This window comes from Ranitomeya variabilis, chromosome 5, assembly GCF_051348905.1.
Source record: "Ranitomeya variabilis isolate aRanVar5 chromosome 5, aRanVar5.hap1, whole genome shotgun sequence".
NCBI classification, from domain to species: domain Eukaryota; kingdom Metazoa; phylum Chordata; class Amphibia; order Anura; family Dendrobatidae; genus Ranitomeya; species Ranitomeya variabilis.
In genome coordinates, this window is record NC_135236.1 from 189,336,964 (window position 1) to 189,357,244 (window position 20,281).

The window sequence follows — 20,281 nt, forward strand, 5'->3', positions numbered from 1 at the left end:
TGATGAAGGAAACCATTTGTTTTCCAAAATGCGCTGGTCCTTTTAGCACCTCTTACTGGTCTATGTCACAGAGGTCCTGCTCCTAGAGAAATGCCATCGTCATGTATGTCCGATCTGCAGTGCTCATACACCAGCATGGTACCGGAAGAGCCGCATGGAGCGTCTGTCACCAACTGGGACAGCACTCCGACTTCACCTCCCTGATCCACCAGCTGTCTTCAAACACCAACCGGATGATTCCGAAGGCACTAATAGGGTGGACACTTTGCTTGGTTATCTATTTCACGGCACAGCGTACTATCTATATGAGGCATATGAGGTAACTGTCTATGTATTACTACTCTTTGGATATTTCTCTAATGTTTAACCCTCATCTGTTTGGTTGAAGCGCACATCGTGAGTGAGATTATTTGCCACACTGACTAATCCAGTCTCCTTTCCCACTTTACAAAATGAATGGTATATAAGATGAAACTGAATTTATACCTCCATCTATCCATGAGTGTATGATATCACTGCTACAACTAACATTGGTACAACCTACACTTTTATCCCCCAAGAAGGACAGCATTGAAGTAATTCTCAGTGCTACACCTACCATTGGGTTTAAATACATCCTACACTAGCGTTTTACAAGCGTAATTAGCTTGCAGAATGCTAGCGTTTTCCAAGCGATCTGTAGCATCGCTTCGAAAACTGATTGACAGGTTGGTCACACTTGTCAAACATAGTGTTTGGCAAGTGTGACTAACTTTTTACTATTGATGCTGCCTATGCAGCATCAATAGTAAAAAGATAGAATGTTAAAAAAAATAAAAAATCATGATATTCTCACCTTCATTACTGGGAACGGAAGCTGCCGGGAGCATCGTGAGGAGCGGGAAGGCTGCCGGGGACGCCGAAAGGTGAGAATATCACGACTTTTTATTTTCATTTTTTTTAATTTTTTTTATAGGTATATGGTTCCCAGGGTCTGGAGGAGAGTCTCCTCTTCTCCACCCTGGGTACCAACCGCACATGATCTGCTTACTTCTCGCATGGTGGGCATAGCCACATGCGGAAAATGAGCGGATCAATGCATTCCTATGTGTGCGGAATCGCAAGAATGAACATGCTGCGTTTTATTCCGGAATGCGATTCCGCTGCGGAAAAAAATGCAACATGTGCACAAAAATTGCAGATTGCATTCTAATAATGGGATGCTTAATGTATGCATTTTTTTGCGGTTTTATCGTGTTTTTATAGCGAAAAATCCTGAACGTGTGCACACAGCCTTACAGTGACAATACTGATTTGTTGGATTTCTCTGTTCCCTGCTGATTCGTGTTCCCATCCTTTGTTTCTTATTCCCCTTCTGGAAGTGAGTCACAGCATAAATAATAATATTTTTTATACCTACTGTTTACTGAGACTACTGTGAATGTTGTCCTATTTTGCAGCTATTGCTTTCTTCTTATACTAGCGCCACTATTCGTATTTATTTCCGAAAACCAAAAGTAGATGCAAAAGAAAGACTGCACATCCAAAAATAAGAATCAGTTGGTGAGCATGTAATAGTCAAGGTCTGCACAACTCGAGGGGCTATTAGAAAAGTTTAGAAATGTTAATAATACACATATATTTTATGTTCTGTCAAACTAAGGATCCAATTTAAAAAAAATGGGATGCAGTGATATTTCCATTTTAATACAGTAAATTTGTGAATGCTACCTGTTAGTTCTAGAAGATGGATAAAGCACAACCAGCCAGTGAATAAAACCAAACTCTTTACATAGAAATCATTAAAATAAGAGGCATCCATTGACAGCATAAAAGTTGACGTGTTTCTGATAACCAGAGTATTTTCTCTAGTGCATGTAAGCACTGAGAGGCTCGTCGAGATGGGCTGGTCTAGCTACCCACATACCTCACCTCTGGGTGTGGTTAACAGCCTATAAAATGGAGGCTGTGGGTTGGCACGTGGTCTGTGACTGGAGGTTTGGAGGACTCCAGTGTGTGTTTGCTAAGACACTGACCTGAACAGGTGAACCAGCAATGCTATATGGACTGTTTTGTTTTCTGTTTGTTTTCACTTTGTGCCGCAGAAGGCCATCTTTTGTTTGCTTAAACTTAAGCATGGTTATGGAGCTAATAAATCTGACTGGACATTTTTAGGAAAATCGCTTCCTGTACTTATCGCAAACTGCAGCTGAGTGAGTAAAACCTTACAGGGCATACAAGGAACCATGGGACTCTGGTTTTATAACAACTGCAAGCCAATCACATCAAGTATAACAAAATGATCCATAACAAAACTTCTATAAATAAACCTGTCATGAATGAACATCAAATAATTAAAGCGACATTAACAGAGGGTTACATAAAAAAAAGAGAAAGAAATATTAATATCGCTAAACCCATATAGGTAACCTGAACATTATTAACAAATCATATTGTTAATAATGAAAAATAAATCATTTTTGTAATTCATACTGTGAGGACAGTAACCAGAAAAAGGACTGCTTTAGGAAGGAGAGAAGTAGGGGTGCAGCAAAGGCCGGACAGATGTTGGTGGTAGGGGACTCTATAATTAGGCAGACAGACAGGGTCACCTGCCACCAAGATCTTGAGTGCCGAACAGCGTCTTGTCTGCAGGGTGCTTGGGTTCGGCATATTGAGGAACGGATAGACAGATTGGCAATGTTAGATGTAGATAAACACAACAGTGGCGTCCAGAGGTGAAATATTAACTAAAAATTATAAATTATATATATTTACTTTACTAGAATATATATAGTTAGATACCCTGAGATCTTCGTTGTGCAAAAATTTAGTGGAAACCACTAGAAAGGAAAACAATAGTCTGTGCTCTAAACATGAATAGAGGCCGAAATCCACCCAAGCAAGAAATATAAAATAATGTATGGTAAAGCAATGAAACTTTATTGAAACCAGTATGGCAATAGACTAGCATACAAATTATAAAAAGATTTTAAAATAAAATAAACAATGTGCGCATATCAAGAATTGCGCAGAATAAAAAGTATATCAATTAGTTATTATATAGAAGAATTGCTCTATAGGTAAGCTATATATATATAGAAAACCAATTTTGCATATGGCGGAGGTATAATTTACAATACATATATTAGAATTTCCCCTGAAATATATAGATTTCAGATATGGCACGAAAAGTTATACATATCCATGTGTAAAAAAGCGTAATGAAATAAAAAATAAAAATTATATAGAAAATAATAAATAAAACAAAAATAAAAAAGTGTGTGTATTAGTATTTGTATACTTTCAATAAAGTTTCATTGCTTTACCATACATTATTTTATATTTCTTGCTTGGGTGGATTTCGGCCTCTATTCATGTTTGGAGCACAGACTAAAGTAAGATGTAGGTGGAAGGTCCTTAAAATGATTACAGGGAACTAGGAGAGAAGCTGAAGGTCATAATCTCCAAGGTGGTGTTTTCTGAAATACTGCCGGTGCCATGAGCGTCACTGGAAAGACAGCAGGAGCTTAGGGAGGTAAATAAGTAGCTTAGAAATTGGTGCAGGAAGGAAGGGTTTGGGATCATGGAGAACTGGGCCGACTTCGCTGTTGACTTACAGGCTCTACGGTAGCGACTGGCTGCACCTCAATTTGGGAAGGTGCAGCTGTGCTAGAGTAAAAAATAAAATCATACATTGTGTACTGTACTACCTTATCTATATATTTCTTTGTTTAATTTCATGACTATTGTTTTTTAATTGATCACAATACAATACTTTGATTTTATCTTTTGCATATGCCTCTATATCCCTTCAATAATTTTTTTAGGGAAATTTATATGAATATATAATTTCTGAGGTGGGATTGAATATAATTTTTTGACTTATGTTAATAATCAATAGGGCAAATATTCTGACAGATGGAGGAGCTTTTAAACTAGGATCTGGGGGAAGGGAGGGTAGTTGTGCAAATAAGGGGATAGATAGAGTAGACAGAGACAGTAGGATTTAGGGGGCTGAGATATGCAAGGAAAGTAGGGAGGTGAGTAGGCGTAACAAATGTGCTAATAGTATTACATGTCTGCTGGCAAATGCACGAAGTCTTGCAAACAAAATAAATGAATTGGAGACTCTTATATCAGCCACAGATTACGATGTGGTGGACATTAAAGGTACCGTCACACTCAGCGACGCTGCAGCGATATAGACAACGAGCCGATCGCTGCAGCGTCGCTGTTTAGGTTGCTGTAGAGACGTCAAACACAGCAGCTCCACAACGATGCAGGAGCGATCCTGTGACATAATGGTGACTCACTTATCGTTCTCACAGGTCGTTAGCTCCATGTAAAACATTGCTGACATCGTTGCTTTTGCTGTCAAACATGACGATACACGTCGACCTGACGACCAAATAAAGTTCTGGACTTCTAGCTCCGACCAGCGATATCACAGCGGGATCCTGATCGCTGCTGCGTGTCAAACACAACGAGATCGCTATCCAGGACGCTGCAACGTCACGGATCGTTGTCGTTCTCGTTGTAAAGTTGCTGAGTGTGAAGGTACCTTAAGAAAACCTGGCTGGACAAAAGCCATGACTAGTTGAGAGCAGGGTGATACTACATTTACAAAGAGCAGGAAGGACAAAAAGGTGGTTTGTTATCATTAAATCCAGCTTAAGACCTGTGCTCAATTACGACATTGGAAGGGGGGGGGCTGCGACAATGTAGACTCAGTATGGAAAAAAATACACAGTGGGAGTGCAACAATATAAATATTCTAATTGGAGTTTGCTTCAAGCCTCCTAATATAGCTCAACAGATAGAGGATGGAATGCTCCAACAAATTAAGAAGGCAGCAAATAATAATAGAGTCCTTATTATGGGAGATTTTAACTATGCAGATATTCAGCTAAAAGCTGCAAGTTCTTATCCGCAATTCAAGACAATTACCTCTCTCAGTTGGTAGATGAACCAACCGGGGAAGATGATCTACCAGATCTGGTCCTGTCAAGTAGACCAAACACAATTTCAGATCTGCATGTCAGGGAGCATTTGGGATGCAGCAGTCGTGATATGGTAAGTTTCAATGTAATATTCAATACAATATTTAAAAGGGTAAATACAAAAACCTGAAACTTTAGGAAAGCTGATTTCAACAAATTAAAGGAAGAGCTTATTAGGGTAGACTGGGACCATGTCATGGTAACTGGGGATACAGAACATAAATGGGGCATGTTTAACCCCTTTGCGACATCGGGTGTATATTTACGCAGATTCCAACATCCCTCCCTCCCTTTGATGTGGGCTCCGGCGGTGAGCCCACATCTTTCTCTGCACATGTCAGCTGTTTTGAACAGCTGACATGTGCCCGCAATGGCCACAGGTGGAATCGCAATCCACCCGCGGTTATTAACCAGCCTTGATGTTAGTAATGTAGCTGATGTGATTTATCTGGATTTTGCAAAGGCATTTGATACTGTACCACATAACAGTCTTATACTGAAGCTCCAAAAGCAAGGACTGGGGGAAAATATATTTAGATGTATAAGGAACTGGCTAAAAGGCAAGAAACAAAGAGTTGTAGTAAAATGTACGTTCTCTAAATGGGATATACCATATTTTTTGGACTATAAGATGCACCTAGGTTTTGGAGGGGGAAATTAGAAAAAAAATTTGAAGCAAAAAATGTGGTCAATTCTGTACTTACTATCCCCGATCCTGGAATACTGTATATGGTCCCCTCATCCTCACATGTGCCATTATTAATGGGAATGAATACTCACTGCATTCCACGCCTATGGGAGTTGAGAGCATTGAATTTTCATTCCCTTTAGTAGCAGGGACACGTGACAGACAGGCAGCTGCAGGAAGCCTGCGGCTGACACTGTGCTCACTACTAAATACTCACTGCCCTCCATGCACATAGTACCGGCGTGCAGAACAGTGAGTATTCTCACAGCTGTCCTTGGCTTGTAAGCAGTGCATGATGTCCCTGGCTTGTGCTGCGTACAAGCATAAAGCAGTTGTTGACAGCGGCGCAAGATGCTGAGAGGGAGCGTGGGAAGGTAAGTGTAATTTTTTTTGCTTTTTTTTAATGTTTTTCTGATGGGGCCCTGCATACCAGGATGAGAATGGGGGCCAATCACACCAGGATGGGGATGGGGCCATACCAGGACGGGGACCAATCATACCAGGATGCTATTAAACAGAAATGAATATTCACGGCCCTCTACACCCATGGGTGTGGAATGCAGTGAATATTCATTTCTCTTTAGCAGTGGGCACAAAAGTAAGGCTCTTGCCTCCTGTGACCCACTGCTCCACCTCTGCTTTTCCACTGCTGCCGCTCCCCCACCACATCCAGAGCAGGTACATCTGGACTATGAGGCGCACCCCCCATTAAATTAAGTGTTTTGCTGCACCACAGCTATGGATTTTTTTTATCTTTCTGGTAGTGCAACCTATGTAGCGTAATTTGCAAACATTATAGACAATGCAATAAACTACGTGATCTGAATCACAATAAAAGTATTGATTTTATATTCTAACGCACTGGGAAGAGGAAAAACATTTTTGTTGTTTTCAGCAAATTTGCATACATTGCATCTAACACCAGAAGACTTGTAAAAACCATTTACCGTAAGCTAATTAGTGCTGGTTTTAGGTTGACATACCATGCTAGGAGATAACATATTACCAATAAAGCATCTTCTTTTGGTTACACGCTGACTACCTGTCAGAGAACATCAACTTTATTCACTACTGGCAGGTATTTAAGAATTATATTTTTAATATGTAATTGAATTGATCTTACCAGCTTTATGTTTGTGCAGCATTTCATTTCTTGATTTCAATTGAGCATTATTAAATGCTTTAGGAATTTTAGAATGATTTTACCCTCTGGCATGTTATCTATCACTGATGACCGCTCCTTCTGGCAGAATCATCCGAACATATACAGCTAGCTCTTGTAAATTCCCCCTCTGGAATCGCATTGATGGTGTGTTTGGTGTGACAACTTATAGACTGCAGAATTGTGTTATCAGCATCATTGTTTCTAAACATACATGTTACCGATAATGGATTACCCGATAATGGATTACCACTTAGTCTAAAAAGGAAATCTTATTGCTTGGAATACCACAAGTATAATGAAGATTGAAATCATTAGAGTTTAAATATGAAATAAAAACTCGGATGGCCGACAAATGCCCAGTCCAAATGAGAAGGAGATCGTCAACATAACAGCCATACCAGACTAACATTCTGTTCTCTTATTGAAGTGGGAAAAACATTTTTTTCTGATTGATGGGACTGCAGTCATTAGCAACTATCTCGGAACCACACTCAGAGAAAAAATGCTTCTTAATGGTTAATAGGTGAGCAAATGTATTAACATCTTTCATAGTTTGAAACAAATCGAAATTCTGACAAGGTATAAAATGTAGTCACTTTGCCAGAACTTCTACTTGGGTGTTGATTGGTATGGTAGGAGATAATATCAGCAAACTCTGAAGGTTAATTTCTAGCAGTAATAGTTCCTCTTTGTGTTTCTCATTGGATAGCGCTTTCGAACGTCTTTCTTTGACTCTCCTGCCCCCCTCCCTTTTTTGCATTTTTTTGGAAGGCTGGAGCTTGAGATGTCTGATACAAAATTTCTAGAGTGATGTTCAGATGAGGACTGATTTTTAAATAAAGAATTTGATTTTATTAACTGGCTGGTTGTGCCGTATCTATCTTCCAATACTCTTCTACTGGCCGGGCATCAGCAGGATAGGTACCCATCCATTATTGTTCGGTGTGATTTCTATCAAAAGCATGGTGAGTTCCCTGTTTTCCTTTGTTTCTAATTATTAGTTAATTTATGAAGGAACCAGAGTCTGATTGTAGTAATATTAAGGAGTTGGCGTTGGAACTTTGGTTTTCTGACTCCATAGCATTGGGTGGAATCCAGCCATTTCTCCAAACCAGTTATTGAAATCACAGCTGGTGTGTGAAACTGGTGTAAAGCAATGTTCTGTTCTCGTCCTGTTGGTTGTTAACTGGTTTTCACCTCCTCCGTAAAAAGTCTGTCACCTACTTCATCCTATGGCCTCTACTAAGAGTTAACGGTTGTTAAAAGCATTAATTTCACCATTGTCTGTTTCCATCCAGAAGCTGAATATGCAAATTGTCTCTTCAGAGAGGAAGAGGACTAAAACTCTATAGCGTCACCTGCTGGAGGCAGCGATCATATAAGTCACTATTAACCCTTTAACGAGCCTTGCAATATAACTTCGTATAAAGCCAAACAGAATCTCAGTTTGCAGACATGGTGTTTCGGGTATTGCCCCTCATAAGTGCAATGTACGAGATCTCATTTGACTATCTTAAGTCATATTGCAAGGCTCATTAAAGGATCGATAGTGACTTGTAGGATCGCTGCTTCCAACTGGTGGTGCTATAGAGTTCTAGTCCTCTTCCTCTCTGAAGAGACAAGTTGCATATTTAATTACCCAGAAGAGCATTGCACGGCAACTAAGTCTCCTTACATTGGCATGTCATGGCCGGCATGTCACTCTACACAAGGAGAAGTGCTAACCCTTAGACCTCGTACAGAAGCTGAAAATCTGTCCCCAGGTTCATTATGACAAAATTAAGACAAATGATTATTGTCAAAGTCACTTACTCCCATGCAATTGCTGCCACCATCAGTAGATACATCAAGTAGTGAGCAGTGCCATCCCAGTAACAGATCATATGAGCATGTGCTGTATTCAGATAGGGCTCAGTCTATGGGAAAAAAAAGTATACAAGGTAAGTGGCTATTTATATTTAACACATATGCCCTAATAAGATGGAAAGTTACAGCCTCACATAATGCTTATGCCTCAGGTGCCAGCTCAGCAGTAAAATGTCTATGAAAATCATAGCTTTGAGCTTAGCTACCAGGATACCAGGCATAGAAGTAGCCATGGGGCCAAACAACTAAGTTGGCTTATAAGTTATTTCCACATAGACAGAATGTGTAGCTAGTGATTGTCATGGAAGGGAGGGTAGAAAACTGAATGAGATCCCGTTATAAGTTCCAAAAAGAAGACTCATGCGTATGTACTGTGCCATCATCTGTATATTATTCCTACAAGTGATGTCATTATGCTGTGAACCATTAGGTATATACTGACTTTTTATGCTATGAGATCACTATACATAATATAGTTGTGCTATAACTTCAAAGTGCACATTATCTTAATATTATGACAATAGTATGTGCATTATTCATGTTATGTGACATCACTGGGTGCATTATGTATCTATAGTGACATCACTGTGTGCAATGCGATATACTTGTGTATTAAAGAAAAACTCTTCCTCCTCTCCCATCAAAGTTTTTATCCTCAGTGTATTGCAATCATCATATTATATAGCACTGTGTACTTACAATTGCTCATTTTGCCTTTCTACCCAGCTAATTCTCTTTTCTCTGCTCTATGTAGAAACAGGAAGTCTCTCTTCCCTGCATTTATGATTCCCCTCATGAACTCCTGACCCAGCTACACCGCTCCTCCCCACTGCCAGGGACTTTTGCAGTGACTCATGACTCACACAAGAAAAATTGACCTCCTGTTTCTACACAGAGCATAGACTGATTCAGCTGGTCAGTTATTAATCTTGTGATGTCACAGACCTAATGGAAAAAAGAAGAATGAACTGGGAAGAAAGGAAGAATGAGCAATTATAAGTACACAGTGCTATATAATATGAAGACTTCAATATATTATGAGGATAAAAATTTTGATGGGAGGAGGAGGAGTGCTTCTTGAAGGAGACCCAAATTATTTTAAGGCTTTCATGTTCTAACATATAACTCAAAGTATTCATTGAGGAGTGGGACACTAATGTTTTTCTATGGGACCCTACCGTTACATTCCTGATCACATTATGTTAATTGATTTCCTTAACTGCTATAACATAATAATAAATCCATCAGAGCAGATTAAATGCACATGATTTGCCTATTTAATTAATCCAGTATCCTGTCATCGGATTTACCAACTTTAGAGCAGCATAAAATAGGGGCAGAGACCCCAATTCTAAAGCTTGGTTATTTACTAGTCTCTTTGCTGTTTTGATAAAATCATTGTTTTATCTGCTGCAACTCTGCTAGTCCTCTCACTGAAGAGTTTTACCTATATCTGCCTGTGCCACTAATTATGCATAGACAGAAAGCAGCTAATCACTGGTGGGGAGGGAGTCGATGAGATTGATAGAGTTCGGGACATGTACAATGATGGGGGATATATACCAGGATTGGGGCGCATATAAAATCATGGGGGACATATACCAGGATGGGGGAGCATATAAAATCATGGGGGACATATACCAGGTTGGAGGCACATATACCAGGATAAGGGCATATACAACTCTGGCAAGAATTAAGAGACCACTGCAAAATGTTCAGTTTGTCTGATTTTTCTCTTTCTAGGTATATTTTTGAGTAAAATGTAAATTGTTCTTTTATTCTATAAACTACTGACAACATGTCTCTGAATTTCCAAGCAATAAACTTTGTATTTTTTTTCTGACAAAGAAAAATGGTCAAAATAAAAAAAACAAACAATGCTTTCAGACCTCAAATAATGCAAAGAAAACAAGTTCATAATCATTTAGAAAAAACAATACTAATGTTTTAACTCAGGAAGAGTTCAGAAATCAATATTTTGTGGAATAACCATGATTTTTAATCACAGCTTTCATGTGTCGGCAATCTTTCCACCAGTCTTTCACACTGCTTCTGGCACAAAAATTTAAGCTGTTCTTCTTTGTTTGATTACATTCCAGAGGTTTTCAATGGGGTTCAGGTCTGGAGATTGGGCTGCCCATGACAGGGTTTTGATGTGGTGGTCTCTTAATTTTTGCCAGAGCTATATAACAGGATGAAGGGCATATACACGGATGGGGAACATATATCAGGATTGGGGACATATGCCAGGATGGGGGCATATACAAGGATGAGGGCATATACAAGGTTTGGGAATATATACCAGGATGAAGGGACTATAACCCGATGGGGGAGCAGATACAAGGATGGGGTATATACATGGATTGGGGGAGCATACAGTGGGTATGGAAAGTATTCATACTGCTTTAAATTTGTCACTCTTTGTTTCATTGCAACTATTTGCTAAATTCAAAAAAGTTATTTTTTTTCTCATTAATGATCACTCTGCACCCCATCTTGACTGAAAAAAAAAACAAATGTAGTAATTTTTGCAAATTTATTAAAAAAGAAAAACTGAAATATCACATGGTCATAGGTATTCAGACCCTTTGCTCAGTATTGAGTAGAAGCACCCGTTTGAGCTAGTACAACCATGAGTCTTCTTGGGAATGATGCAACAAGTTTTTCACACCTGGATTTGGGGATCCTCTGCCATTCTTCTTTGCAGATCCTCTGCAGTTCCTTCATGTTGGATGGGGAACGTTGGTGGACAACCATTTTCAGGTCTCTCCAGAGATGCTCAATTGGGTTTAGGTCAGGGATCAGGCTGGGCCAGTCAAGAATGGTCACAGAGTTGTTCTGAAGCCACTCCTTTGGTATTTTAGCTGTGTGCTTAGGGTCATTGTCTTGTTGGAAGGTGAACCTTCTGCCACGCTTGAGGTCCAGAGCACTCTGCAAGGGGTTTTCGTCCAGGATATCTTTGTACTTGGCCACATTTATGTTTCCTTCAATGACAACCAGTCATCCTGTCCCTGCAGCTGAAAAACACCCCCATAGCATGATGCTGCTACCACCATATTTCACTGTTGGGATTGTATTGGCCAGGTGATGAGCAGTGCCTGGTTTTCTCCACACATACTGCTTAGAATTATCAACAAAAAGGTCCATCTTCGCCTCATCAGACCAGAGAATCTTATTTCTCATAGTCTGGGAGTTGGTCATGTGTTTTTTAGCAAACAATGCGGCTTTCATATGTCTTGCACTGAGGAGAGGCTTCCGTTGAGCCACTCTGCCATAAAGGCCCAACTGGTGGAGAGCTTCAGTGATAGTTGATTTTGTGGAAATTTCTCCCATCTCCCTACTGCATCTCTGGAGCTCAGCCACAATGATCTTGGGGTTCTTCTTTACCTCCCTCACCAAGGCTCTTCTCCCATGATTGCTCAGATTAGCTGGACGGTCAGGTCTAGGAAGACTTCTGGTGGTCCCAAACCTCTTCCATTTAAGGATTATGGAGGCCAGTGTGCTCTTAGGAACCTTGATTACTGCAGAAATTCTGCTGTAACCTTGTCTATATCTGTGCCTTGCCACAATTCTGTCTCTGAGCTCCTTGGCCAGTTCATTTGACCTCATGATTCTCATTTGGTCTGACATGCACTGTGAGGTCTTATATAGACAGGTGTGTGCCTTTCCAAATCAAGTCCTGTCAGTTTAATTAAACACAGCTGGACTCCAATGAAGAAGTAGAACCATCTCAAGGAGGATCACCAGCATGTGACTTAAATATGAGTGTCTGAGCAAAGGGGGTCTTAATACTTATGACCACGTGATATTTCAGTTTTTCGTTTTTATGAAATTTACAAACATTTCTACATTTTTGTTTTTTTCAGTGAAGATGGGGTGCAGAGTGTACATTAATGTGAAAAAATGAACTTTTTTGAATTTAGCAAATCGCTGCAATGAAACAAAGAGTGAAAAATTTAAAGGGGTATGAATACTTTCCATACCCACTATATATATACATATATATATATATACACTGTATACAAGGATGGGGGAGCAAATACAAGGATGGGGGAATATATACATGGATATGGGACATATACAGGAATTGGGGAATATGTACATGGATGGGGGTCAAGTACATAGATTGGGAAATTATATACTAGGATTGGGGCATACACTGGGATGAGAGGCATATACAAGTATCGGGGGAGCATATGCCAGGATGGGGGGATGTGACAGCATAGACCAGGATGGGGTGCATATACCAGGATGGGTGGGGGAGAGCATATACAAGGATGGGTGGGGTAGCATATACCAGGATGTGGGTTAATATACCAGGATGAGGGTACATAGAGAGAGCATATACCACAATATGGGTGCATATACTAGGCTGCGGGTTAATATAACAGGATGAGGGTGCATACACCAGGATAAGGGGCATATAATAGAGAACATATACCAGGAAAGGAAGCATATTCCTTTATATCTGCAGTCTGGCACCCCTGCTCCTGTCTGTGGCTGCTCTCGTTGCCCTCTTCTGCTACCCCTGCCTGCTCTCTGCTGCCCCCGCCTGCTCTCTGCATGAGTTTTTTTTTTTCTAAAATACAACTTCAATATTCAGGTTAAATTGCCATGTTGGCACTTTGTGATAAATAAGTGAGTTTTTGGTTGCAGTTTGGCACTCTGAAATGTTTGCCATCACTGGTCTATACTATAGAACAGACACTCTGGTCATTAGCAGTAGTTGAAAAGAATGGAAATCCCTGCACAGCTATAAGCCATGTGCTCTAAATATGGAAAAGCTTCTTCATGCATCCAATGCAAGCATAAAGTGTAGGGCATACAGTATATACATATACTTTTTGTGTAACACCCCAGGTAACCGGTTGTTACAGTGATGTTGACTTCCTTTCGGGGAGGGTGATATCACACTTGGAGGAAAGGATGATTCTCTTTACCAGGTAATGCACTCACATTCATCACAATCTGAATTCAGGCCAGAAGGGGAAGCCCAGGACCCGGATTCAGGGGAGCCTCCCTTAGCTATAGGCTTCCTGGTCTGGAGGAGTTGGGCAGCCTAGAGGAGAGAGTGAGAGGAGAAGGACATCTGGAACAGACAGAGGGGCCGAGCAGCCATGTGGGAGCTGCGACCTCTGGAAAGAGTGAGAATTTGAAGGAGTTGAATAGTGGAGGAGCTTAGAGGAAAGGAGCACGGAGGAGGAAGAGGCTCAGGAGGGGAAAAGCGGAAGGAAACCCTAAGAGCCAGAGTGCAGAAACCAGGTACTAGGAGCCCGAGGTCGTGTTGTTCTCCAGGACGCACGACAGAACTGGAGGGCATAGGACTGTATGTCAATTGCCCACATCAAGTCTGAGGTGAAGCAGTAACCTGAGAGCCCGGATCGTGATAGAGACCCTATAAACCGGCTCACACTGCCTATCGTACAGACATCTGTCTTAGCTGTCTAAGCTTTGCAACCAAACTTCAAGCGGCAGGGACCTTGCCAACTAAAGTAGCGCAAGTAGGAAAGGCTTACGGAGCTCACCTGGGAGAGAAACCCCCCTATTGCCTCCAAGCGCATACCATCACCCCAAAGGACCCCTTTAAGCAGCGTCGGTCCACACTGACCGAACACCACAGGTGGCATCATGAACAATAAACTTTATTCATAAAACCCCTAAAAGACCTTTCCCCTTTTAATTGGGTGCCCAGGGCCACGGGCTGGGTCGCAGCCACCGTGACAACCCCTTAAGTGTGACCGGACCTGGTACCGAGTACCCCACGGCCCTGGCGGACGTTCCATTTGCTTGTATCTTATTTATGACATTTTGATATTATATAGGTGTTCCTTCTCAGGTGCTATTTAGAATATACCCACGTATACTTGATCTTATTTAGGTCCATATACATATATTTTTTTTTGGACCATTGCTGTATATTTTTGTGGGATACATATTATTGTTTCTATTATGCATATGTGAGTCTTGGGATTATCTTGGTTTTAATTGGTTTTATATTAGTGCTTGTACCGTATTTTGGTCTCAAGCACACCTGTATAAAAATATACAAATTTTATTATCGTTGTGTAATGCTCTTTTCTTTTGGTCGCACGGTAGTTTTTGCTCACTGATCTAGCACCCGTTTCATTATTAGCTGTGTGTATTTTGTATGTTTCGTAGTTGCAGGCTAAGTATTGCTCACCTTGGGGATTTAAATCTGTAAATAGCTTCTTCAGAGAACTACTGATGAGTAGCAAAACTAACAAAACGTGTCTATAACTGTAGCTTCTAGTTTGGCTTCCTATCCTGATTCATGTGAAATGGCTCTTCAAATGGTCAATATTGACGGATTGCTACCTCCACTAGATGGCGCTAGAGTCCCTGACCAATTCCTCTTTGATGAGGCTGCTTGTGTGTCTCCCTACACCAACTTGGCGCTCTCCATAAGGAAAACATGTACCCCTTAGACACAATGTTCGCCCGGTAATAAATAACAATCGGTTGTGGCACATATTTGCTGGCACTCTTCAAATATGCATCTAAGTCAAGAACATGATCTATGAACAAAGAAGTATGTTGCTATGTGGCGTGAATGCTGTGGATTACAGCTGCAGATTTGTGTGGTGCTGCAGAGTTGATATCCACAGTGTGTCAATTTATTCAGCGGATATTAAAGCCGATGCATTTCCATAACAAAGCAGATCTAAGTACATATTTTCTGCTGTGGGAGGTCTGCGGTGGAAAAGTTGCAAGGGTCTGGTCTGATGAAATACACCACTGGCAAATTGCCAATATGCCACTTAACCCCTACATTGCTGAAGCTACTTATGTAGGTTTTCTGCTGTTACCTCTTTTAAATACAAAGTCATAAATCCATCTATAATTCCGTCTTGTTCAAGTCCAATGATAAGACCAACCACACTGGTGAAGGCGAATACTGCATATACTACAAGGAAAAACATGAAATGTTAAGAAAAAAATATATATAATGCCAATTTATTTTTCATAAGCAGAGAAATTCCACTAATTGTTTTTTTTCTAGTTTTATGTAAATTAAGAATGACTGTTTAATGAAATGTTATTCAACTTTTTATTATAGTTCTATTTCAATTCCACACATTTTTAAAAATATTTTCTTTTGGTCAGTGAATGGGACTGTAATATCAGACAAGAGCAGAACTTGGTTTTTTTCTACAGGTGTGCTTATCGTTGTGTAATGCTCTTTTCTTTTGGTCGTTCGGTAGTTTTTGCTCACTGACCTAGTACCCGATTCATTAGTAGCTGTAAGATATACTGCAAACATACCTCTCAACAATCCAATGACAATCCTGTGACAATGGGGTCATAGGTGGGAGAGGTCTGTGCAAACAGCCATGATAGTGAGCTTTCCTAAAATGTTTGTGGGTGTTCTGTAACGTGCCGCAGGGTGGTAGCCGTGGACGAGGTACTCGTCTCTAATATCCCGGCACACTACATGAAGATGGGGGTCCTGGCTGGGTGTGGGCTTCATCTATGTGGTCGCTACACCCTATGCTGGCCAAGACCAGATTTAAACAGTTCAGTGAGGGAGACCGCCACTCAAAAATAAACAGTCTTTTACTGAACATCAAGTTGGTGGAAACTGCATACAATATATAGCGGGGTGCATAGGTTCACAAATGTTTCTTTCACAATACGGAGCATCTTCACACACAGTCTCTCTACCTCTGCAAGTTTACTTGATACCTGCCTCGCATTTCTTTGTCTTCACCACCACCAAGCATAGTACTACAGGTCCCGTTAGTGAGAATTCCATACTCAACCCACGGTTCCACATGCTCTTCCCACCTAAAGGAACTAGTATGCCAGTATGGCCATTACTTAGCTTCTCAACTTGCTGACACCTTGGAACTATGGCCGGGGGCACTCTCTTGGTCTCACGCTCTCTGTTCCATCCTGGCCTGTTACCTCTCAGAGTTATACATTCGGTGCCATACTACTATTCATCCTGTCCCGGGGTCCGTCTCCAGTGCATAACTTTTGTCCCTCTGTCACTTTTTGTTTTTCTGCTCAGGATCACGCTATCCCCTGCCTATGTCTCTACTCACGTCAGGAACACCCACACCATGCAGGTCTGCTTCTCTTGCGCACTGATTTGCTGACAGGATATGTTCTCTGTCCTTTCACTTTAGACCCTCCCACTTTGGGCTAGTCCCAAACATTAACTCTAACTCTCCCCACTGTTAGTCAATCTACAACCTATCACTAACAACACATCACAATACATATTACACATCAAAATATATTATGTTTCTACATATGTCTTCAAGGGGTAATGTGAGCAGTATATCTATTTCCACACAGTTACCAGAAAAGAAAAGTGAGGGTTTACAGTGTTCTGTGACTGGAGATGGGAATGTTGCAAGGTCAAAATTTTCCATACATCATGAACTGAATGCAATGATGTATGCAAAACAATAATGAAAGTATCCTGTAGCCTCCCATGCTGTATGTGGAGAAAAAAATGTTGCTGCCAAAAGCCCAATGGCACCATTGTCATAGAATGGAAAAGTAGAGTAAGAAAAAACTAAATAATCCATACAGAGCAGATGGGGCAATGTACCACAAAGTCAATCACTGGAGTCGACTATTTTTTTAGGTGACATATTGGTCATAAAAATAACAAGTAACCATAAAGTGAAGTTACACCGATCAGCGTCCACATCTGCTGTGTGTTCTTTTAGGATGATTTTTCTACATATCAAGCTGAATTTAAGACTTAGCTTTTAATTGAAACATTTAAAATGAATGACAAATGGCTAATGTTAACTAAAACAGTACACAAAATATACCTATTACAGCATGAGTAGTCGAGCGCACCCAATGCCAACAAACAAATACAATGGTCAGAATGGCTGTTCTAACACACGGGTATTCAACTGCATCCAAATGCCAAGCAATTTAAAATCAAAACAGCCAGAAAATGTAGGTTCTCAGTGGTTGTGTTCTCTATGTAGCTTCCCGTTATCACACCATGAAACTAAATTATAACTAAATAATCAAGTTGATACTAAACTACACAAATATTTACTAGCTGCCCGTCTCATACAATTATGTATGTTTTTCATACTGTCCAGAAGAAAAAGCAGCAACAATCTCACCCAATTTTTTTGTTGAAATGTCAGTCTTCTAGGTATCCCAGTGAACTTCTTTGTAGTTCAAATCAGTGTCGGAGTGGCAGAACTAAGATGCCCTATTTTTACCTTCTTGAGCTATTGAACACAGAGATGTCAATAACATAATATCCATACAGACATGTATTGTAACTCCTATAACTCCCTGTAGGTTTCTAGAAGCATTTCCTCTATTTGGGTTCATCTGGGGAATACCTTAAAGGGGAACTAGGCAAATTCAAATAGAATAAGTAATTTCAAAAGCCGAAGTGCCGGCTAAGAAATAAGAACTGAGTTGTCGGCTAAGGGATTAATAAACATTTGCCTCACTTTTTTACCACTCAAGCACCTAATATATCATCATAAGAAAAAAAAATATTTAAAAGCTTTAAATATATACATACCATAGAATAATGGATCTTTGGGTGGTTTCTGAATCACAAGCAGACGAGAAAATAATGTTATCACCACCAACACCATTCCACTAGCAAGGGCAACAGGCCAAGAGCTGAAAAACAGAAAGTCATTTTTGCATTGTAGTTTGATTAAACACTTAAGCACAAATTCCACATCAACACAAATAATAGTGCATGCCCTCATCATTTTACACCTAGACTACAACCACATGCTACTCTATGTTCTCCCATCTGGCACTCTGGTGCTTCTCCAGTCCTCTCTCAACTAAGCTGTCCAGCTAATTTACTGGTCCCCTCATTACTCTTCCACTTTTCTGATCCCTTCCCTGGCTACCATTAGCCAGTAAATTCAGTTCAAAACAATGACAATGACAAGGCTCAGGGCCGGCTCCAGGTTTTAGAGGGCCCCGGGCGAAAGAGTCTCAGTGGGCCCCCCCTTTAACACATAGCACGATTCATGATGCACAGATACAGCAGAGAAATATAGCATAGCCACATAGCATATAACACAGCCCACGTAGCATATAGCACAGCCACGTAGTGGATAACACAGCCCACGCAGTATATAACACAGCCCACGTAGCATATAGCACAGCCATGTAGTATATAACACAGCCACGTAGTATATAACACAGCCACGTAGTATATTGCACAGCCCACATAGCATATAACACAGCCACGTAGTATATAACACAGCCATGTAGTATATTGCACAGCCCACGTAGCATATTGCCCAGCCACGTAGTATATTGACCAGCCACGTAGTATATTGGCCAGCCACGTAGTATATTGGCCAGCCACGTAGTATATTGCCCAGCCACGTAGTATATTGCCCAGCCACGTAGTATATTGCCCAGCCACGTAGTATATTGCCCAGTGACGGAGTATACAGCACAGAGTCACGTAGTATACAGACTTAAAATAAAAAATAAACATATACTCACGCTCCGATGAAGTTCTGGCCCTGTACCGCACGCGGCAGCTTCCGGTCCCAGGGCTGGTATGAGCGCAGGACCTGTGATGACGTTGCGGTCACATGACCGTGACGTCATGGCAGGTCCTTCTCGCATACCATCCTTGGCACCGGAAGCTGCCGCTTGCATGGAGCGGTCACTGGAGTGTTGCGAGGAGCGGGAAAGGCGACGGATGGTGAGTATAGCAGGTTTTTTGTTTTTTTATTATTTTTAACATGACACATTTTTACTATTGATGCTGCATAGGCAGCATCAATAGTAAATAGTTGGGGACACACAGGGTTAATAGCAGCAGTAACGGAGTGCGTTACACCGTGGCCCGTTACCGCTGCCATTAACCCTGTGTGAGTGGTGACTGGAGGGGATTATGGAGCGGGCACTGATTGTGGGGAGGAAGGAGTGGGCGCCGGGCACTGACTGCAGGGGAGGGACTAATCGGATTGTGCCCGTCGCTGATTGGTTGCGGCAGCCATGACAGGCAGCTGCCGAGACCAATCAGCGACGACAGAGGCCGCGACCAATGAATATCCGTGACAGAAAGAAAGACAGAAGGACAGACAGAAAGACGGAAGTGTGACCCTTAGACAATTATATAGTATATATATATACACTGTGTTCCAAATTATTATGCAAAAAGAGTTTAGGAGTGATAAGGTTAGAATTTTTTTGTTTGCCATTTAAACTCATTGATGGTGATGTGTGTCAGGGCTCTTTATATCACTGAAAGCAATTGCAGATACCTGTGCAAATTAGTTTGGCAGGTGTGTCCAAATAAAGGCAAGACTGCTTAAGAAGGCTGTTCCACATTATTAAGCAGCCTACATTTTTTGTCAAAATGGGAAAGAAAAAGGATGTGTCGGCTGCTGAGAAGCAACAAATTGTGGAGTATTTAGGTCAAGGCATGACTACAATCAACATTGCCAAGACACTTCATCATAATCATCGCACAATCAAGAAGTATGTAGCTGATTCCCAGCACACACGTGTGCGTGCTGATAAGGAAAAATTGAGGACTCTTTCCAACAGGCAATTGCGTAAATTTAAAAGAGCAGCTGCAAA

General features: G+C 40.9%; 1 protein-coding gene across 1 annotated transcript in view; it reads right to left on the reverse strand.

Annotated features, from left to right (window-relative positions):
• Positions 1 to 20,281, reverse strand: part of TM6SF1 (transmembrane 6 superfamily member 1) — a 161,576-nt gene that overhangs the window by 106,601 nt on the left and 34,694 nt on the right. The window contains exons 2-4 of the mRNA XM_077263646.1: positions 18,237 to 18,340; positions 15,529 to 15,626; positions 8,648 to 8,751 (exon numbers count right to left, since the gene is read on the reverse strand). Coding sequence (XP_077119761.1) covers positions 8,648 to 8,751; positions 15,529 to 15,626; positions 18,237 to 18,340 — 306 coding nt within the window. The remainder of the gene's footprint in view (positions 1 to 8,647; positions 8,752 to 15,528; positions 15,627 to 18,236; positions 18,341 to 20,281) is intronic.